This window comes from Microtus pennsylvanicus, chromosome 21 (assembly GCF_037038515.1).
Source record: "Microtus pennsylvanicus isolate mMicPen1 chromosome 21, mMicPen1.hap1, whole genome shotgun sequence".
Taxonomy (NCBI): Eukaryota; Metazoa; Chordata; class Mammalia; order Rodentia; family Cricetidae; genus Microtus; species Microtus pennsylvanicus.
The window spans coordinates 26,179,124-26,202,231 of record NC_134599.1 but is presented as its reverse complement, the minus strand read 5'-3'; the positions used below and the strand labels follow the sequence as shown (position 1 = coordinate 26,202,231).

General features: G+C 44.7%; 1 protein-coding gene across 3 annotated transcripts in view; it reads right to left on the bottom strand.

The window, feature by feature from the left end:
* Crim1 (cysteine rich transmembrane BMP regulator 1) overlaps positions 1-23,108 on the bottom strand; it is a 175,639-nt gene that overhangs the window by 79,248 nt on the left and 73,283 nt on the right. Inside the window, exons 3-4 of one of the 3 annotated variants that reach the window (XM_075954985.1) lie at positions 15,031-15,273; positions 13,869-13,989 (exon numbers count right to left, since the gene is read on the bottom strand). The exons of 1 other annotated variant lie outside the window; for it this stretch is intronic. In XM_075954985.1, coding sequence (XP_075811100.1) covers positions 13,869-13,989; positions 15,031-15,273 — 364 coding nt within the window. The remainder of the gene's footprint in view (positions 1-13,868; positions 13,990-15,030; positions 15,274-23,108) is intronic. One more of the 3 variants, XM_075954986.1, reaches the window with a different exon arrangement.

Sequence of the window (23,108 nt, the reverse complement as noted above, 5' to 3'; positions counted from 1 at the left end):
GTGGGTACTGGGAATTGGATCTAGGTCCTCTGCAAGAACAGGAAGTGCTCTTAGCTGCTGAGCCATCTCTCTGGGCTGGAGAATAAGTTTAAATGCAGCAATGTCAAGTATTTTCATCTCAAACCTGGGATCACCCATTGCACTAAAAATGGAGGCTCTGGAGCATGGAATTGGCTTGTCTACAAATATGTACTCAGTTTGTGTTTATTTACTGAGGATACACATGCAAGCAGGCACGCAGCTAGTCAGATACTGGAAATGCCAGGAAGACTCAGTTTAGGGAAGCCCTGGATATGAGAGCACAGTGCCCTGGAATACAAGCACAAACACGGACCGATGACACCCGAACAGATCAACTGCTTTAAAACCTAAGCTCCGTTTCCACTGCTGTGGCTGCACACACTGCCTCGGGCATCTAGAGTCATCTGTACCCAGGTTGGCACTGAAGCAGATGACTGTAGACTTCCAACTGGATCCCAGTGAACAATCAACTCCAAGCCTCTCACTCATTCTTGTCATCAGCGTGAAGTGGCAGACGGTAGTCTCACATCCTCTGGAGAACATACGTGTGCCAGGGACTCATCTACGCACCAACCTGTCTTCTAACAGGAGCTGAGGAGCCGATCCGGGCATCAACAAAAACTGCACCACGCAAACCTTTTACTACCTACCTGGCTCTTCCCTAACGATATCCTTCTGCCTCCAGAGAGACTGGGGACATCCACACTCATTTCCTCCACTGTGGCGGCTGGGAGGGAAGTCAGCAAGGCTTTTCCATTCACACAAACGTTTCCTCCCTGTAGCTCTGACTCTCACCTAAGACACAGAGGTTTCCAGAAAGGGACACTGACTTAAAACAGTGTCATATTTGAGTTCTGGCTCCTTAGCAGCGATGTGACCGTGGGAGTTTGGGCAGGTTATATAATCTACGTCTCAACTGGAACACATGGAAAATAGAGCTGGTTAAAGTTTCCATATGTCATATGACTGCCGCGTGGATTAATCGGACTGACGCATGAGATATGTCTAGCACCGTGGCTGAAACATGAAAACACTCAACACCTGTTCTCTTATTTATGCCATTTAGGAGGCTTCGGGGTGATGCAGAGGAAGCACTTTCAATGCTCTGACCTCTCACAGTCCCTGAAGATCCAGGGTCCCTGCTTCTGCCCCTGTCCCACGTAAGTAACTCAACCCTATCAATAAAGTCTTTGAAGTCACACAGCCCACCTGCACATGACAACAGGCCACTTTCCAAGGTCTCCACACTCACTCTGTGAAGCTGTCCACTCCATGATTTTGCCAGTTTCTCCCAAGCCTCAGCCTCTTTCTGACCGGCTCTCCTTAACACATGAGCCTCCTCCCTGCCTGTGGCGCTCCAGTGGAAGCCACCCTAAGCTAATCTTTCTAATATTTTTACATTTCCTGACCCCTTTCCCTCCTCCTGCATTGGGTCTTTCAGAGGGAACTCCTCAGTTATATCAGTCAGGGACAACGAGCCTGGAAATCAGTGTGAGTCCAGAAGAAGAAGTAAGGACAGAGCAGACAGCTCAGGATGCTTCCCTCTAAGAGGTACCACTCTCGTCCTGGGCAGAAACAAATACGTGTTCAGAAGAAGCTTGTCTTTTTTGCAAAACAGGCCAGTTTAAAGATGTTGGCCATTACTATAAACGGGGCAAAGGATGTAATCTCAAGAAATGAAACACTTCTCAGGGGTGAAATGGGTCCCAAGGATGCCCGTTGCAAACCGGGACTCCACCTAGTGAGCACCTTTGTGCCGAAGGCTGCTGGAGAGAGTGCACTCCTTGCAGAAGCCATTCTGCCTGTGAGCCCAGCTCTTCGGTTATGTGGTAGAAGTATGTGGCGGGTGCCTGATGGCAGAGGCAGTGGGAGGAAGGCTGTAAGAAGTCCTGGATTGTGTAGAAGTCACCAAGTATGAGAGAGGGCACAGAAGGAAGACATTCTAGGTACAGAAGAACCTGGTGGGTTTACAAGAACAAGAAACAATCTTTGCAGCACATGTCAAGATGAGGACAGGGCATTATTATCAAGGGTTTGGCAGTCGATATGGAGGAGAGGCAGGCGAAGGCTGGATAACAAGGGATCTGCCTAGTATTCTAAGAAGCATTGCTCGCTGGAAGAGGAACGCAAAGAGAAATCTTAAAGCAAGTGATGTAGTCTGGCCATGGGGTGGCTATCTGAAGAGGGGGTCCATTCCATTTCTCTTAAGTCATGAAGATACATGAGATTAGTACAAATGTTTTCGGCTCCAAGACACATTTAAAAACAGAAAAGTCAAAGACTCTAATAGCCTAGAATGCCCTTTGGTCTTCCTCCATCCCATGAACTCTGACTCATTCCCAAAGACTCAGCTCAAAAGTGAAATCTGACAGTTTTCCAAATAGGAATTAGTATCTCTTTGTCCCATAAGCTTCTCCTTATTTTGCACATTTCAACTTCTAAAACAAGCAACACTTAAAACTACAGTGATTTATTCACATTTGCCTCCCCATAAACTAAAGGCTCCTTGATCTCACAGACATTTATTCCTTCCAGGTACACGACGAACATTCCAAGAATCTGTTTCCTGAACAAGTCAAAACTATAGGATTCTGGGTGCCGGGGCTTGCCGCAGATGATCTACAGAATGGATGTAAGCTTTTATTGATCTGTCTTAGAAGGTGATGCGAGGGGAACACACACAGGTGGGTCTCGGCCCTCAAAGGGTGCAGAGGTTAGCCTAATCTATCCTGCTTTATTTATGCCAGTCACCCCTTTTCAAATGGAAAGTTCTAGAAATAAACAACCAAAAGTCATAAATAACACTGTGCATGTATCTGGTGGTTTGAGAAAGGGTTATACTCTATAAACTCAAACTGGCCTCAAATTTATGGTAATTCTTTTGTCTCACTCTCCAAGTCCTGGGATTATAGGCCTAAGTCACCGTGACCAGCATGAATAATTTTTATTACAGTATGTTACTATAATTGCTATAGTTTTATTTATGAGTATCTTCTTGTGCCTTTATTATGAGTCTACATGCATAGAAGAAAATTTCACATAGCCTCATGTGAAATTCCAGGCATTCATGAAGACTCTGGAACAGGTTTGCCAAGGACAAGAAAGGACAAACGTAACTAATGACTTAGGCTAATCGTAATACGCCTCCCCAATCCATACAAGGCTGGGAAAGGATAATGTGAAAAGCTTTTGCCTGCATGGTCTGTTCCCAAGAGGCCAAGGGAATCCAGCCATCTCTGCCTCCAGGGTTCCAGCTCAGTTGTTCAGTGTCTACCAGGCAGACACGACCTCGAACCTCTACAAGCTTTCAAACACAGTGATGTGCCGCCACTACCGCTGGCCACCGCGAAGGGTGCCAAGTGGGTAAAATGTGCTCTATGAAATTCTAGGCTTCTTTTAGTCTTTACCAGAGAGGTAATGTATTACATTCGTTTGTTAGATCCCTAAAAACTTCAAAAAGCTTTATTTTCCCCCGTAGAGTTGTTCAGAGCAGTTCTTTTATTTTCTGGATGATGGATGGATGGAGAAAGTCGTCAAGCTTAATATTATTCTTGCCGTGGATTCTCCATTTGGGCTTCACCAAAGGCTCCACAGATTCACTCGTTCCCCTCAGTTGTGATGTCTGGACCACTTGGAACAGACATAAGCCAATGAGTGATGCGGCCTTGTTTGTTTTCAGGGTCAACACAAAAACAAACACTAGGTCCTGGGTCAAGTTCGTGGAGGAGCACACAGGGCACACAGCCCTGGGATAGAAAGTGTGAAGGCTCACACAGCTGAAGCACATGACTGACAAGCCAAGCGCCCTACTGGGGAGATGCTTCATCTCTAATGGGTAAGGGCTTTAACTTCTAGGAAAGCGTATTTTCTTCCGTCTGAGATCAGTCCAATAATAACATGGAATTCTTACAATTTATTTTGTTTAAAAAAACATCAGTGTTTAATATAGACTCTGGCTTTTTAGTCATGAGTTGATTTGCTCTTTTGGACCAAAAATTACTATGACAGAGGGCAACAGAATCAATGTTCTTTCCTAAGCTGAGAAAGAAGAGCTTTAAATACACTTAAATATACTTACAATCTTTTTCTTCTTTTGCATGTGTTTAAAAACAAGGAGAATGCTACTGACATAGCATGTCACGAGTCAGGAATGCTTTAAATGCACGTGTTAATGCATGTTTTACATACTGTATAATTTACTCTCAAAAAGCAGCTGGAGGAATTATTTAAAGAGAATGACACTCCATACCTCAAAGAAGAACTGAATTTTTCTTTTATTAAAAAGAGAGAGCTGTTTACCAACAGACTGATCTTAAAAAAATATAGAAAGATAGTTCCATCTTTGTTGAGATGGGAGCATAAAACAGATGGACATGATAATTCATTACAAGATACTTAATTTGATAAAGGTTTCTTGGAACTGCACGTTCAGGGACAATTTCTACTGCAGCTTGAGTTGGCATGAGAAAAGCAACTTAATTACCCTGTACAACATTAACAGCCATAAGGTCTCCAACAGATATGACCTGATGATCTGGGCTAACCAAGGCTGTTTCACAAAGGCCAAAGAGGAGATCTCTGAGTTCCAAGCATGAAAAACAGAAGAGGTCCTAACTCCCCAGGAAGACCAGCTTTAACATGTCTATCTGGGTGGAGTGGGTGTGTTCTGTTGATAGCCCCTGACCCAGCACTCCCACCCTAACAGGAGGCTAAACACCCCAGAGACTGAAAAGGTGGGTCTCTGGAGATAAGAACTGTTTAGGAAAACTTCGAGAAGCTCAACTCACTCCCTCAGGATCCGAACTTTAGCAGACAGAGTGCTGAGTGACCCCGACACTCTGTCAGCTACAACTGCACTCAACAGTAAGCTAATAGACATCGTTTTCAGTAGGAAGTGAAGCATATTATTTAAGATTGGAACTAGGGCAAATAAGAAGACTCAACAGTAAGTATTCCCCATAATTTTCCACGTGAGTGTCTCTTAGAGTTCTCCGGCTTCTTGGTCTAGGTGTAAAGGTGGCACCGCCTGGACTCAGTTTCCGTTATGTGGTGGAAAACAAGTCTACAATGGGGCATTTCCCTTGAGGGCGGGCTACTGATGGTGTGCGCCTCTATCAGATGGCCTTCCAAAGACCCAGAACCTTCTGCACCGTCACCAGTGATATTCAGAAACTGCTGAGCCCTTTCCTTTCAGTAAGCACCACACCCTACGGCAAGCCCAGCGTTCTGTTCCCTGTCTTCCCTCAATGAGTCTCTGTTGAACTGTTTTAACAGATTTCAGCATTTTCGAATTGGTACACCTTGTTTTCACTCACTGCAGCTATGCGGTCAGATTAATTTTTATTAACTTACATGCTTCTGAGGGGAAGGAGCACCCTGCCAAGGATTCCATTCGGCTGGCCTCATCTGGGATGAGTCCACTTCAGGCTGCGAATTCTGGAACTCCAGAACGCTCCTTCCCCAAACATCTTTATCGACTCCCAAACACAGTGTGCTAGCAACCTGCGAGAATTCTATTAGCATCTCACAACCAAGCACTAGCAATAATGGATTTTCTCACAAGCGCAAAGAAATCGGGATTCGAGGTAGGGACACCTTAGATTTCTGAGCGGAAGCAGCTGGGAGCAAATACATAGATCTGGTCTTAAGGAAAGGCATTTCAAGACCTTCATTCTGGCCAGGGCTGTGCTATCATGTGTGGGTTAGCATCTTTGCTTTAATCTAATTTCCCTTCCTGATGTGTGGAACTGTTCTGACAGTCCAGCATGGGGCTGGGAAACTGTCTTAGATATCATTCGGTGTTTCAGAGGACAAAAGTCAAACTGAGGCTCAAACAAGGGAGAAAAATGAGCCCTTCGCATAGAATATTTATTTTAAGTGATATAATGGGCTAATTACAAAATTAGTAACAGAGGACATAAAACTCTCCTAAAATATAATTGTGACACGCACACACACACATACACACACAACTAAATGTGAAACACAGAGGTATTAAGAACACACAGCTGATTGAAGGGTGGCAGAGAGGAGAGATGAGTAGTGGGAAACTCAGTAGAAATGAGTCTTCAGAGAAGGGAAAGAATGTGCACATGGGTCCAGGGGGCAGCAGGCATCCCTGCTCAGCACACATGGGGAGTATGTAAGGCACTGGGGACCGCACCCCCATACACACACTGGAGTCCTTCCCACAGCACACATACCAAGGCAGCTGACAGAGAAGGCCGCATTCCATTGTCGAATAGCAATTTAATACAGTAAATCCTTATTTGTAGATCCAGCCTTTGGCCAGATGTCGTCCACCCCCTTTCCTTAGGAACTGTCTCCTCATAGACGTCAAAAGAATATGCAGTTAGCAGTAATCAGTGAGCCGTCTATCAAACACACGACCACCCACTTCACCTGCTTACCCACAGCTTTCTGTTCTGTATCTGACCACCAAGGCACGAAGAACTAGCCTAGTAGTTTGCGTGTTTCATTTTGCCTTTTCTAAGAAAATGCAAGGATAAAAAAGCAGCCATCTTTCTCCCGTGACTTCACTGGACTGTCCCCTTCTCCTATCACCATGTGACCCTACTTATTGCTTCATTATCTTCCTGAGTCCTGGAATTTTGAGGGCTTTCTTTTCCTCTTGCTTTCTCTTAAGAAGTTCCTAACACAAACTTCTTGGGTTTCATCCGATTGAGAAGATTTGGGAAAGTCAAAAATCTCAGAGGTGGAAGCTACTTTTAAGATCACGCAACCCAGAATTTGGGAGGCAGAGGCAGGTGGATCTCTGAGTTCGAGGCCTGCCTGGTCGCTACAAGAGCTAGTTCCATGACAAGCACCAAAACTTGAACAAACAAGCAAACAAACAAAAATCACGCAACCCTTTCCTGCCTTCCGTTTTGGCTCAGAGAACAAGAAAGTGAGAAGTTTGCTCACTTCACACTGAGACAGACCCAGTTCCTGTGACATACCGAGTATCCTCCAGCTACCACATGTGTTGTGCACGGGTGGGCACACATGTGCCCACTGACAACAATCACAAAGTAACGGTCGGGTCTCCCGAGTGCTTGGACAGGGGAAGGTATGGGCCTTGACAGTGACATGTGGTCCTCAGGGGAACGGGGACACCGCACCTGGTGGCTCACCCTCACCCAGGCACTGGCCGCTGCTGCTCTAGGCAGGGAGCTTCCAGTTCTACACACGTCGCCTCTGAGAAAGGATCATGGTACAACTTCTCTGATCGGATTGACTGGCAAGATTCAGCCTAATCCATTGATCTTTACTTCATTTCTCATGTGCTGAATATATCCCCCCCCCTCTTTTTTTTGGTGAAAACAGGAGTCATGTATTAACATTTTTGTCAAGAAAATCTAAAACTTTTAATTACCTTAGAACTGAAAAAAAGTAGAACTTATAAATCTTGAGCTAAAAATAAAAACAAGATTTTTGGATACAGCGTCTCAGAAAGTAAGAGATCTCAATGCTCTGGATCTTGGTTCTGGAAGAGAGTCAGGCCCTTTGGTCAAGAGAGAAGCAGGAGCCAAAAGGGAGCTTGGGAACCTGGCTTTCGCAGCATACACAACCCAAGACAAAGCTATTTTAAGTTTCTGGATATCATAAACAATGACTTAATTTATTTTGAACTCAAAATAACTGGCTTGGATTTTTTTCTCAATAACTTTTAAGAAAAACATATTTATAGACAGAAATCGATAAGATAATGTTTCAGAAAGAAGAGTTTATGACAACTCTCATTAAATTTAGAATGAGTGACTATCATTCATCTTCTCAATAAACACACAAAAATATCAGAAGGCATGGAATGTTCTAAATAGCAATTCAGTTAACTTCCAGTAAGGTGCAGTAGAATCACTGCCGCAAATTTTAATAATTTAATGTCCTATTAACTGAGAAATGATATTGGCAAAGTGAAAGCTCTATGAAAGAAGGTGTAGACACTGGAGCCGGCAATGCGCCCTTAGAATAGGAAAACAAACAAACAACAGAGAGTGACCTGGAAGCTATCTGGACAGACATCCAGCTGGGCTAAGGGTTAGGCTTGGCAGCGGAACGCGGACGCACACGGTGCATCTCAGGTACATCCAGCCTCCAGATACAGCAGGTAGATCCATTTCTCTGGGACAAGATGAATAGTGACGGAATTTTTCTATGTCACATCCTTTAAAGATTGCTTTCTGTTTTAAACAGGGTCCTAGTTTTGGGAAATAGTTGTTTTGGCGTTCCCTCCCCGAACACCTCAATGACATCTTCTGCTGTCTGAGCGAGAAAAACCCAGTACTTCTTAAGGAGAGATGATCTGAGTTACAGTAACCGAAATGAGGTTTACAGCTGAGGTCGTACTTAGAGGCCTTGAACATGTGTCTGCGCTGAGGACGAACTGTCAAGAGGGAGGGGCAAAGTGCTGAGGGCGTAGCGAGTTTAACTATAAAGCTGCCTGAATTTCAGAAGACCCAGATGGCCAGAGCCAAAAGCACACTAGTTTTTAGAACAGGGTCACTCACCTGCAGGATTTCAGCAACTTTCTTCAACCAGAAAGTCAGGTCTAAAGGTCACCTATTTTTGTAAAATGCATACCGTGGTGGATTAAAAACGGCCAGACATTGTTTGATGCTTCTTCCATCAAAAGGAAGACTCTACTCTGCTACTCTTTGGATAAGGGCTTATTCTGTGACCTGCTTCCACAAACACAAAGTGGCAGGAGCAGGGATGTCCACATCTGGGTCTCTAGAGATGCTTGCTGTGACACTTCCTCCTTCAGGCACACGTGAAGCAGTTCAGGATGGAAGATCAGACACAAGTTGTCCTTCAAGTCAGGCCAGCGGGGTTCCCAAAACACAACCGGCACCCAGACCTATATGCCGAGAATTGCCTAGCCAGCACCAAGAACGGAGAAACACGGAAGGTCTTTTGCTTTCTGTACTGCTCATGGGGATGGCAATGAAAAACTGAAATACATATTTGTCGCTAATTTGCACTTTGCTGATACAGACATAAGCTCACATCGCTGACCTATCATTCCGTTTTAACAACAACAAGAAAACATCACCAACACTACAGAAGAAGGAGCACAGGGATTTTGAAGATCCTGATTAGAAGGCAGACTGGTCCTGCCCCTCACGCCAAGGAGCAGCTGCGGCTTTACAGAAGTCAGTCATTCTCTAGACTTCCATTTTCTAGACTGTATATTCCATATGGTGATAGAGATGATAAAATGAGCAAAGGGTTGGTAATGATCAAGGTACGTGACACAGTTAAGCTATGTCTGTTATTGCTGGCCCCACACTGTGTAAGGACAGCTTTCCCAGCTCTACAAAGACAGCATTTGCATCGATGTACACAACACGTTGGTTGCTTTGTTGCAAATCCCCTGTGCATGGCAGCATCTGTACAGGCACACACCGTGCACACACTCACGGACACTATATGCACAAAAGGTCACAGCCCTATAGGACATTCTGTTTCTCCTTCTGTTACTGTGCGGTGGTGTTCAAACCCTGATTAAGGCCCCAGATCTGTCTTCTCTTAGAAAGTGTGATAAGTTAGCTGCTGAGATCACGGAGTGGAAACAACAGAAAAGGGTTAAAAAGATTCAGTGTGCCTGCAACTCTGCACCAGGTTGCAGAGTACTGATCCTCGGTCAATGGTTAATTCTTTCCCACGTGCGCATGATAGATATCTATCGCCTTCAGGATCCACGTGAAGAGAGCAGAAACTGAATTCTTTGGGTCCTAAAGAGATAGCCAGGATGCTGCAAGAGGCCAGGGGCAGGTCAGGAAAGAAGTGCGTGTCAGTGGCAAAAGTGTTATCCAGGTGTGGTAAGGACACCCAGAGAGCGGAGTCCTTCCCTTGTAAGACCTCACTTGAGTTTGATGAATCAGTGGAATAAAAGCAGGCCACTCAGGAGGAGACTCACAAGCTGAGCAGGAGCTCACACAGAAATGGGCGGCTGGGGGCCTGACTGAGTCAAACAGCCTTGCTAGGAAGAGCTGGAAGGTCTTTATGAAAGAGAGCAAAGCCATAAGAGAAGTGGTTACTCTCAGTGAAAAGTAAATTTTTACTGCTGGACTTTCAGCTATTTTACCCTTCTCTGCCCTAAAAGACTCTCCTGCCTGAATTCTCTAACAACTGGCTTTGTTCTAAGTTCTTAGCCAAGGTCTTTACAAGCAGGTGAGAAAGTCAAACAATCATGATAGTATTTTATATATTCCATCCTGGTTTCTGTTGCGCAGGAATCATGTTTCTCTCATGAGAACAAAGGTTTCTCTTAAAATGCTATTACTATACATTAGGCAATTTTCTTTTTATTTCTATTTTTATATGTTTGCTTGGGTTTTCATTCTTTGATCACAGTATAACCTACAAACTTCTTTAATAAGAGAGACCCTGGTTCATATGCGAAGCTATCCTGAACAGACTTAAGCAACAGACCGAGCACATATATTCTGCATTTACCAATATTAATGCGCACAGAGGAAATATGTCATAATTGCTGACCTCTAGAAACATTCTTCAGCTAGTGAGATAAGACTTTATGTATGCAGCAATTAAATAAAGGTGCAAGGAAATGCGTGATTAACTGACAGCAAGGAAAAGGATATTCTTGGAGTTGCCAGGGGGCAGGACAGGTATGACGTGAAAGATGAAGACCTTGTGGATAAAGTGGAATTTAATTGGAAGAGTGGTATCAGAAAAGATGGAATGGAGAGATAAAGGTTGACTCATGCTATGTTAGGGGAGGGCAGTGCTAGGAGGGAGCCATCGTTCTGTAGTCCTGGGGGGTAGGAGAGCTTAAGGAAAGGGTCTGGGAGCAAGTCAAGGCTTTTAAAGTGAGATGATGCATAATAGTTGCATTATGAGCAATGGGGAGGGGATAAAGAAGCTACAAGTGTTCTTTCCACTCTTCCTTAACATATGCATTACCTTGGCTAAGCATGGGCTTGTTTGTTCATTCATTCATTCATTCATTCATTCATTCATAATATACTCTGGCCATATTATTCCTTTGTATTAGAGATCACAAATACCCACTTTTCTTTGAGAATCACAAAATAAAAAAGAAACATCTGAATGATTTCAATGTATTATAAACGTGTTATGTAAACAGATGAATGAGGAGTTCCAAGGGAGCAGAAGGGCACACCAGAGACATCGAAGATCGAAAACACCTCAAAGAGAGGAAAACGGAATCCTCAAAAGACAGCAGATGCTGTCCAGGTCAAAGAAGAGAAACACTATGTGGAGAGAGGCGGCTGGAAATGCAGAGGTCCTGAGCATGAGAAGAGTCGGGGAGAGCACTGATTGGGCAGGAACAAAGGGTGAGTGTGTAGCAGGGAAGGGGACAAGCATGGGTCACTGGCTATCTAACACACAGGAAGGCAAGAGCTGTGAGAACGTAGTCCTCCCTGCAAATAATTGACAGCAGGACTTTGATGACTTCCTTCTCCGTGCTTCTGCGGTGGCACCGTTTACCTCGGACCATTCTTCAGCAGAACGCCCGAGTCACAACTGCATTAATACAATAACACCCACCCTCAGGTTTCTGTTTACTAGAGTCGCAGCAGAAAGCATCTGGTGCAACCTCTGTCCCAATGTAACATTTCTTCTAAGCACGGCTGGCAGGCAGCCATCCAGATGGGAAGACATCTACCCAGCGCCAGGAACTGGAGTCGGCCGCAGAAAGCAGCGTGACTCACTGAGGAGTGTTATTAGTTGTGAGGTTTCCTCCTTAAGCTGAGATTTAGTGTTTTCCTACAGATCCTATACATTTTACCCAACAAGAGTGACTGGGAGAAAAAGTCCCCTGCACCTCCAACATACAAAAGGTGCTAATTAGAGCTGTAAAACTGAGTTCAAAGTTGTCCCGTTCCTTCCCTCAACGACAGGCCTGCCTGGCTTTGACTAATTAGGTTCTCTGATACAATGAACCATCTCCCTTTTTATGAAGGCCTTGAAAGAACATTTGTGACTACTAGTATTGCTCCACTGTTTTTGCTGGTGATTGGCTGTACCTGTGTGTGCATGGGTGTTCACCCTTTGCACACAACATCACATAGATACAGCATCCTAATGTCACAGGGAGGTGGCTGTACCTCTTTAACACACCACTTTCACAGAAATCTTGGTTTTCCACTTCATGACACAGCATAGAGGACATGTCTGAAAGAATCCTAGGTTTCGGATAAGAAAAAGGCCAGGACACTAGAGACCTAATACATTTCGTTAACTGAAAGAAGAAAAAAGGCAATTATGAAAACAAACTCTAAGTATCTTCTCTGATTACTGAAAAAGGAAACTTATTGTAGTGGTTCATCTAATCAACCTGATGGGATTGAGAAAGATCTAGATCAGTGTTCTCTATCTTCTTAATGCTCTGACCCTTTAATACAGGTCCTCATGTTGTGGTCACCCCCAACCACAAAATTATTTCATTGCTACTTTATAGCTGCAATTTTGCTGCTGTTACGAATCGTAATGTCAATACCTGACATGCAGGATAGCTGATATGTGACCTTCCAAGTGGGTTGTGACCAACAGGTTGAGAACCGCTGGTCTAGGTCTGAGTGGGTCTGAGAGGGAGGTCACTGCCAGAGAGGACTAAGTGGGGGAGCCTTGCCTTGAATATGGATGGTACTATCGCATAGGCTAGAGTCCAATGGAACAGATGGGAGAAGAGTATGGGGTTCCCTAATCAAAAATCTCTCTTCTCTACTCCCTGGATGCCATTTTGCAAACTGCCCTGAAATATCCTCCTCCTATGACAGAACGAAACCTCTGAGATCATGAGCCAAATCTCAAAGATTTGGTCAAAGCATAGAACCCCAGCTAACACACGGTTATTTTAACTATGGGCTACCTATACTTACATATTCCTAATTCATAAAGTCATTCCTATAACCAAAACTACTCATGCAGTAAGTCTAAACGCTAAATGCCAAATGCCTGGTACTAGGACGGGACTGGAGCAGAGGTTACAGATGGAACTAAATAAGGAAGGGTTTCAGCTCTTGGTATTCTATGCAGAACAGAAGTGGTAAGAAAGGAAATGTCTTTATTCCAAAGACGACATAAAGGGCTAGAAAAGACGGAGGAGGTAGTGATGACAGAAAAGAGGGACAGGTGTCATGGGTAAGGGGAAGCAGACTGCAGACCCAGGTTCCCTGAAAGCAACATACTGCTGGCTAGCATCACTGTGATGCTCTGTAGAGCAACAACAGCAGACCCGCAGGCTCTCGGGGTCTAGAGACCTCATTCAATAGCGTTCAATGGATGCCCTGTTACTGACGTTAAAATGATGGTGGCTTATCTCCTACAGCTAAAGGGAAATGTGTCTGATACTCAAAATTACTGTTAAGAATTCAGACACCTTTTTGCCTCAGTATGAAATGGGCCCTGGGTGATGCATGACTCCACATAGCCAGACCCCTTCTGATGAGCTCTTTGAAGCAGTCAGTGTTTCATAACACTGGGCACTTGGCTTACACACTCACAAGATCTGCTGCAAAGGATCAAATGGCGTGTCTCACTATCAGAGGCCTCGTTCTGCCTCCTAATCTGTGCACGGAGGGGAAAGCGTGCCTGCCTACTTCCTAGTCCTCCAAGTGCTTTCAGGAAGAGTCTTAATCCTTAAGATTAATGGCTTAACCTGATGACACCTGGCTTTGAAGTGAGGAGAGACATATGTAAATAGCAAGTAATAGTAACAGCCCAGTGGTTTCTCCAGAGAAGCAGGCAAGGATTGGGTTTCCCAAGGGAAAACAAGCTGCAGGCTAGAAAAACTGTCCAGGGGATGGTGCTAGCAAATAAGTCAGAAAGGAAACTTGAACCGGTGACAAACCAACCTTGCCGGTAGGGTACAGCAGCCATCCGCTGTGAGCCGCACTTGAGTTTCATAGCTGTCCAGGGGGCACACGGCCTGCTGGACAGGGGGGCACTCCACGGTGCTGCAGTCCACGCTGAAAACTGAAAGGGGCAAACAGAGAAGCACTGTTTATTGCGACATCTACTTGTATTTTGAATCCCCAAACGAAATAACGACTGTCAACAAATGTCCAAAGATTCCTTGCATCCCTGAAACCCAGGGGGCCCTTCTAGTGTTTTTCTGTCTGTCAATGAAACGGAAGCGCAACTGTGGTACGTCTCAAACAGGGGACGAGAGTTAGGATGAGAACGGAGTGAGACCATGGAGTTATACGGACGGTGATGGCCAGCGAGAAGAGTTTCTGACAGAGCAGTTCAAGAGACGGACAAGGGATCGCTCGGCCTGAAGCGTTTACCTAACAGGAAAACTAAAATTAAGAAAGAAAAATAAAAGGAAAAAAATTTTAAAAACTGATCAGTCATTAGAAACTTGCGAAGAAGACACCACTGCAACCTAGATGTAGTCACAGACTACATCAGAAATGCTGGCGCTAGGGTAAGGCTGTTAGATACACTATAAAGCGAGAAACAGCCGCGACATGACAAGAATCCCAATACTGGCAAAGAAGGTGAGTAAACAGTCAAGTGACGGAGGGCATGCTTCGAAGCCAAGGCGGACGGGAGGGGCTGCCAAGGAAGAAAACTGGGGCTGTTTCCTTATAAAACATCTGTCATTCGGATGTGTGTTTATCCAAACGCAATTCTGTTATATATGTGTGCTTCTAAACGTACAACTTCCACGTGACACACGCATCTGCAAATGCAGCTTCCGATTGTCTCTCGGGGCAGCGAAGCAGGGAGCTATAGCACCACAGTCTTGCCCAACAGCTTCCTCAAACATACGTGAAGAAAATACAGACGGAAGAGAAAAGGGCTGGCTTACTCCATAATGGCGCTCATGCGCCAGGAAATTAGCCCTCTGGCTCTTGGATTAGAGACCTGAAGTGAGACACTAGTGAAGCAGCAAGCCATCTCGAGCACAAGTAAGAATGCTCATCTTGGTGGGAGCGGAGAAGCCCTGGAGGAGGGACCTGTTGCCCTCTGACGCAAAGGGGCGATGCTGCCCAGCCAGCTGGCGCCTACCTGGTTTGCACTCAGAGAGGTCACAGCACTCTCCCGGCTTCCCTGAGGCTTTGGACACTAGAATGTTCAGGTATCCCGGCTGGCAGACTTTGCGCAGACAGCCCGCAGGATCGCACACGCAGCGGCTGGGTAAGGGACAACACTCCCCGGGAGGAGCATAGCCCTCGATCAGAACGGAATCTTCAGGGCAACGTGGAGAGAACTGGACTTCACAGCGGGCCTTGGAGCAATCTGGCTTCTCTTCTGAATGGGAGAGAAAGAATTTAGCTCATGCCCAGGGCAGTGCGGGGCACTTCTGTGGGAAGAACACATCATCCCAAGTCTATTTACTATGCAAAGAGCAGGGGGACAAAAGAAGTCTGGTGAAAATCTCAACCACGGGAATTCTCTACCAAGAGCTGCCTGTGACACCAAAATACAGGTCATCCCTTGCTCATGGTGTACAGCCAACACCGACTCCAAAGCTCAAGGGGACGCAAAGGGAAGGCCTCACGTGGCTCAGACTCAGGTCTAGGCTATGTGAACCCAAGGGTCGTGAGGTTTCTTTCTTGATAGTGATATAGGTTAAAAATCCAAACAGTGACAGAAACAAGCCCTGGCTGCTCCAGGGACTGAAGACAATATGAATGATACCAGACATGAAGAACTTGACCTCCAAATGGGCTTCGATGAAAGCAGCTGATTATGACGTGGTAGCTGAACAAGACAAGGAGCCACCTTCCCCCGTCATTCTCCTACACGGCATGTCTGGCCCAGGGGATGCACCTGTCCATGCAATGCCACCTGCTGACCCATGGAGACAGCTCGGTCTCAGAGATGGGGAAAGTAACAGTGGGCTTTACCCAGCAAGTGTAAGGCTAAGCAGCGGAGTCGGAGCTCATCAAACTGGAGTCCTCAGGCTATGTTCTTGGTTTCCGCTTTTAAGAGACCCACGGCCTCGAGGAAAAGACTGCGACAATCTAAAACTACTAAAGATGGTGACCTTTGAAGAGGGTCTGGGTGTTGGGAAGATGTTAGTGAAACATAGCCACACTGTGCTGTAGTGACCACTTCCGCAACCTTTAACTGACTTTACTAAACTAAAACCCAGAGATGGCACCGCAGAACAGGATTGAAGTCAAGGGTTTCCTTATTTGTGTCTGTGTGTGTATACCAAAACAAACCAACCAACCTACGGTAGAAAACGCAAGGAACCTGCCTAATCAGTGAAAAAGCAAGAGCCAAGGCACCGCTTACATTTCACTCAGCTCTTGATAGCACAGACGTAACTGTCATTCCCAAGCCAAACCTGCTTCTTTCTGACTTCTCTCCCTCAAAAGCCTCATGCAGCAGAGGTGAACCTGGAAGTCCTCATCCTTCTGCCTCCTCTTGCCAAGTGATGGGATGATACCTGGCTCTTCCTCTGCTCACTTTCCAACCTGGCTGCCTTCCCTTTCACTTTCCTGGTCGCCTTCCTTAACTACGTGTCTAGCTAAAACACGTGCGAGGAGATTTCACACGCTTAGAGTCCTAGAAAATGCATCCAGAACTATTTACTGAGTGCCAATTGATTTAGCCGTTTGGGATAACCAGGAGAGAGAGAAGGGGGAGGGGGAGAGAGAAAGATTAAGATTGATTCTTGCTCTCATCTGGTCTATGAGGCAGTAAAGGGTGACAGAAAAGCGATCGATATTATAAACAGCAACAGAGAGTGTTAAACGCTCTGGGAGTCAGAGTAAGGGGAACTAAGGCTGCTGAGGAGGAGGGGCAGCTACGAGGTACAGAGCAAGCGTGGAATGAGATGAGCGCTGCAGAGATACCCAGAGGAGCCTTCCAAGAAAGGGGACGGAATCTCGACTGCGCAAGAGGTCCCCTCTTGCAATTGTAAGGCTTTGGGATTGTGAGTAACAGAAGACCCGGGGGAGCGGGGAGTAAGAGGCAGAGAAGGATCTGGAGAGAGGAAAGAGAGCCAAATCCATTGGACACGGAGATGACTTTGTCGTTAAAGGTCATGCGACGTGCTTTCTGTCACACAACTTATAGCTGCGCCCTACTTTTCCTGTTGGACAGAAGGCAACTGCACCACACCTCTGCCTCAGTCAGGGTCAATAGTCAAGTGCAAGCCCTGCCCTTGTGACCAGTTGCTGCCATCAAACCAACAGCCAATACGCTTAAAGCAGAGTGGAAAGTGAAAACAGCTTCTGGCCTAAGGGTAAACTTCAATAGTGGAACACACACACACACACACACACACACACACACACACACACACACACACACAACTTCTGACGTCCTGGGAATTCTCTGAGCTAGTATCTGCTCCATTTTGCAGGTAATGAAATGAAGGTTCAGGCAGGTTAAGCTAATTGCCCAAGTCCATACAACTGGTGAATGGGCTGGGGTGAGCTGACCCTGGTCCGTCTGGTCCATGAACTCTGGTATGATATGACTCCTGTCCTAGGATTGCCTGCTGTTGAAGGTGTTCAGCTTTGGCCCTGACCTTCTTCCCTCCTGAGTTGATTTATCTGGGCTAACTTATTTCCTGACTGGAAATATGGTTTCTGATAAGCCCTCACAGCTGAACTTTCTCCTCTCCTCAGAGCCACAGAGCCTACAATCACATGTGTGGGCCACAGAGGTCTTAGCTCCACTCTCAAAACACCTAGCCATTTACTTTCATACCAAAATCCCTAGGAACTACCTTGCAAAGAGAAGGTATGTCAATGATGAGGAGTCTACATTGAGAATCTCCCCCCACTGCATCAGTATGGGGATCCTCAAAGAGCTGAGAAATAGAAGGTTAATCTTGGCGATGGGGTTCAGCTTGGTCTTTGTAAAGTACATCCAAGAGGACTGCTTATCTGGCAGATGCTGACACTGATTTATAATAAAGAAAAGCCCCAATTCTACCTATAAAGAGCACTGAATTATTACATTTGCTTATTTATTATAATTGATTTATTTGTTTGAGACAGGGTCTGGTGTAGGTCAGGTTGCCCCAAACCAGCTATGTAGCTCGGGATCACCTTCAACTTCTGATCTTCATGTTTCTTCCTCCCAAGCGCTGGGACTGTGGTATGGACTGCCAGGCTTGGTTTTATGGGATTCTGGGGATCTAACCTAGGACGTCCCGTACATAAGTACTCTCTGAGACCCAGCCCTACATTCTATTATATTCATATTCTTTGAGGATTTGACATATATAGTTAAGGTTTTTCAAACATATTCTTTCATGTTTTGCATACAAATCCAACATATTAGCGTTTGCTAGTTACTCGACTTGACACTCTTTAACAATGTCACTTCTTAAAGCGTGTACGGCATGAGAGTCCTGTGAGCTTCTGCAGCACACGGGGGCCAAGGCAGGCGACCTAGGCAGTGCTAACTGTCAGTGAACATACACGAATCAGGACTTTAAATGTGAAAGTGTCCAAGAATGTCGAGAATTAAGGTTTAATCTTACCAAACACTATTTCAACTCTTCTCGAGACAATTATACTAGCTTTTGCTTTCCCTTAACTAATACAGTCAATTAGCAGACGGTAAAGCACCCTTTGGGTTCTTAGAGAACACCCCATTTTAAATGGTTCTGTTGACTGTGACTTCCTAATAACTTAGGATCTTTAAGTGTAAAAATTTGAGTATAGGTTGGATGGTGGTGGCACATGCTTTTAATCCCAGCACTCGGAAGGTAGAGGCAGACAGATCTCTGTGAGTTCAAGGCCAGCCTGGTCTACAAAGTAAGTTCCAGGACAGTCAAGACTTACACAGAAAAACTCTGTCTCGAAAGACCAAAAAAAAGAAGAAGAAGAAGAGTATAGTAGTTACTAGAGTTCATACCCCCCAATACTCACGCCTACTCTCTCACCCCCCCTTTCTTTTCCAAGTGCTGGCCTATTCAGTCTTAGATATAGTTACGTAGACTCTTTCAACGAGGACTTTTGTATTCTATCTCTTCCACTACTGCAAATGATGTTTTGTTTTTGTTCTGAGACAGGGTTTCTCTGGGTAGCCCTGGGTGGCCTGGCACTCATTATATAGACCAGAATGGCCTCCAAACTCAGAGATCTGTCTGCCTTTACCTTTCAAATCCTGGGATTAAAGGTGTGTGCCAACATGCCCAACTATTGCAAAACTATTTCAGTAAGCACAAAGTTAACTATTTTTTGATGTTTACATATAACTTTCTCATAAAACTACCTTAAAGGGAAAGGGGGACAGGCAGGTGCCTTAAGCAATTAATTCAATATTATATTATTATCCTAGCCCTTTTAGACTCATCTTTCCTAAGCTGTATTAAACCCCAAATTCCCAGGAAACTTCACTGACAAGGCTTCACTGTTCCTGCTTTGTGTACCTGTCAGTTCCTCTACATTTTGGGATGTTTTAGTCTTTCAGATTCTTGCTGGTGTTCCTGAAGAGCCTTAACATGAAGACTAATTCACTTGTGTTTCTTGCTTACTTATAAACACACAAAAATGTGACTTTAACATTTTAGCCAAATACTTCTTCGGTCATGTTTTAAGTTTCGTATGTGATCCTCTCAATGTGATCTGTTTTGAAATAATCTGTAACTCAACACTGGTTTCTTCTTTTGACGTTTTCCGGAACATTTTATTTTGCTATAAAATGTCTGTAGAGCTAAGTAGGGGGGCGGGAGGAGAGGGAGTTTTCCTTTTGTTTTTCTTTAATGATTTGTTACTAGTTCATGCGTGCTGTCTAATTTTTTTGTTTCTGTTAATTCTTTGAGATTTTATGGCTCTGCACATATGTGTGAACATATATAGTGTCATGGGCAGTTTTTAAAGCATGAGGACTTAAAAGTAACATACGCTCTCTATCTACTGAACACAAACGCCCATCTTTGAAATCAGCCTTCTTAATTCTGAAACTTCAGGTCTTCTGATTTCTGCAGACTCTCCTGGGAGTCGCAACGTCTCGCTCGCCACCCCGTTCGCCGTCACACTTCAAACCGGGGCTGTTAATACGACGACAGCAGGCATTTGTTTCAAGTTTTACACTGAGCTGGTGAACTGTGAAATCACGCTTTCAAAGAATGGAGATTTGTAAAACCTCTAGATATTTTCTTGTTTAATAACTGTTAATAGCTGCTTTATTTCCCATCTTTCACTGGATCACCTAGTACTTGTGTGCACTCAGCATCCTGTACACACTTAACCCGATGTGTTACCATGGCACCAGCAACTGTTGTTCTGCCTCCTTCTTTCTCAGCCTGTTTCAAACACATAAGTTCTCTTGGAAATCATTATTTATTCTTCTACATCTCTCTTGCTCGTTTTTCCACACGGAAGATAAATAAGGAAACTATTGCCACATCATAAATTTCCCATGAATGAGAAAGGAAGTGTGAAAGTTGAAAATTTTATCTATTTGAAAAGAAGTCCTTTTAAACTCTTTCCCAATGGCATCTAACAAATCTATATATAATACTTAAGCTAATTAGCAAGCTTTTTTGTCTGGTTGCCCTGGTAACTTTGCAATTGGCATCTTATAAAAGTAAAAATTGCCCCAGATATAGAAAGACAATATGACTCACAACTGAAGTAATTAAGGAAAAACAAGTTAGTTTTACCATACTAGCAATCTTCCTTTGAGGACTGATATGGTTACCTAGTATAAAATGATGTCATAGTAATTATGCAAAGTATCAAGCAAACCTAGTCACTTGACCCTCCACGACTAGACTAGACAATGGTTATTTCTAGGCCTTTTCCAGAACCATATACCAACAGAGAAAGTAAAACCACAACTCAGAAGGCAGCAAATGCATTTCAGAGTTTTCTGCTTAAACCTAGGTTTTAAGTCAAAGACAAATGGACAGCTATTAGATGGAAAGAGGAAAAATGAGTTTTTAAGAGAGAGGGGTAAAGTCATGCAGCCAGACTCTTGTCAACCCTGTGTATTTGGTTGAGCTCCACGAAACATCTGAGACCGAAGCCTTCCTTTGACTTCTAAATCCCTTGGCATGGTCACTCCAGGCAGCAGCAGAATGCTGCACATTGGCTGCTGGAAAACTTGAAAAATAGCAGTGAAATTCAAATCTGACTCTTGAAGACTCAACTGCATAGTTGAGTTGTTGGGTCCTGCCTCAGCACCAACCCTGATTCCTTCTGCCTGTTGATATTAAACTCCTAATACGCCATTCTGAGACATCTCTGGGAATTCCAGTAACTTATCCTAGGATAACTCAAAGACCCCAGCTTAGGATGAGTTTTGATATCACAGACTTCAATAAGGACACAGAGTATGAAGTCAAAAGGCGAAGGGCTTACTATGCTTGTTTGCTCCAGATCTCACTGTGATGTCCCTTCCGCTGATGGGAACAGCTGTGACATTGACCTTGGGTGTCACAGGGGCCCTCAGCCACTTGATAGAATCTGGAGGTAGCAGCACAGTCTATGAAGTCCTGGTATCTGTCTTTCACTCACTCAGTTGACAAACATTAACTGAATGACTTGAGCAGGGAAGGAGCAAAGTCCTCCTTTCTTGGATTTATGGCTCCAGAGAGAGGCATTCAAACAAAGGGCTTCTCAGCATAGTGCCAGGTGGCGATAAAGGCTTTGAAGTACAATCAATGATACCAAGGCACTGCATCAGCCAGCAGAGTTCCTCAGTGCTGCAAAGAAAGAGAAAGCAGGGCCTGGTGGCACATGCCTGCAATCCCAGCCTTCAGGGGACAAACACGGTCAGCATGGCAAGTTCCAGGTCAGCCTGGACTACACAGTGAGTTCTAAGCCAGCCAGCTGCTAGAGAATACATGGTGATAACAGAGAGGGCCATAGGAATACAAGTAGTAGACAAGAATATTCCAGCACCAAGGAACAGCGAGGAAAACACCTTGAAGGCAAGACAGAGCTGACTCTAAGTAGGAATAGACATTGAGAGTTAAGAAGAAGAAATCTAAACTGAAGTATAATTAACATGCAGAGAATACCAATTAAAACTCACAAAAAAGCCACAAGGCAAACATTTAGATATATAATATTTCTTATTAAGGATTGAAATGGAAAAAAAACTCTCCAAATTGAGAACCTCCCAACCACCACCCCACCTTGTGTTCTTCAGTGAAAAGGAGACTACATTTTCATCTGTACAGAACAGATGACAAGACAGATCCCGGGAAGCTAAGACACCTGGCTGAGGACACACGATGAGTGGCTGAGCTGCCAAAGTCCACAATTCTCTCTGTAGTCCATAAAGCCCAAAGCAAAAGTTCCGTACTTGGCTCGTCTAGGACTTGTATGTCTAGTCCGTGGCCATGATTCTGCTCAAATACTCAGTTCTACATGGCTTTGCAATGGCAAGGAAGGCACGGTCTTTGCTGAGTGCTCATCAGCGCACAGCCAGCCGCCCTGTTTCGTTTGTTCTTAGCCACAGAGACAGCACCGGGCCCAATTCTTGCCTGCATGCAGCGTTATTCTGTTCTGGAAACTTCTATAGCAAATGCAGTACATATGTCATCCCCCTGCTTTCAAGTTTCGAGGCCGACTCCTTTAAAAGCTACACTGGCGCATTCTCTTCATTCACATTCCATGATTTTATCATAACCTTTTTTGGCAGGCTTTGCTGTGAAGACTTGCTCCACACGATCACAACCCCAAGGGGGGAAATTAGGCTTTTGTTGACAAAGAGCCAGGAATACTTCATATTTCAGCTCCTTCAGAAACACCCACACTGCTTTCCCAGCTCTTTCTTTTCCCCTGAAGTTGGGTTTTAAGAGCAGGAGAGCCTGCATAGGGCCTTCCCTGCACTGTTTATGAAAGATGCCAAGTTAAAGTGTTTTCAATTGCCTAATAAAGTCCCCCGGCCTCACAGCACAACATAACTCAGCCTGAAGACAAAGAAGAAAACAGTAAAGGATCTACACAACTACTGGATATAATATTTTAATTCAGTCTTCTACACTCTGGCTGTGTGTGCACGTTAAAAATCACTCACAACGCTTTTAAAAACACCACTGTCTGTAAAACACCTCACTGATTAGATCTGATTGCTCGGAAAGAGAGGTGTGGGGGGGGAGGGGTCTGTGTATTTATTTCAGCAGCTCCCAGGCGATCCCACTGTGTTCTTCAGGTGAA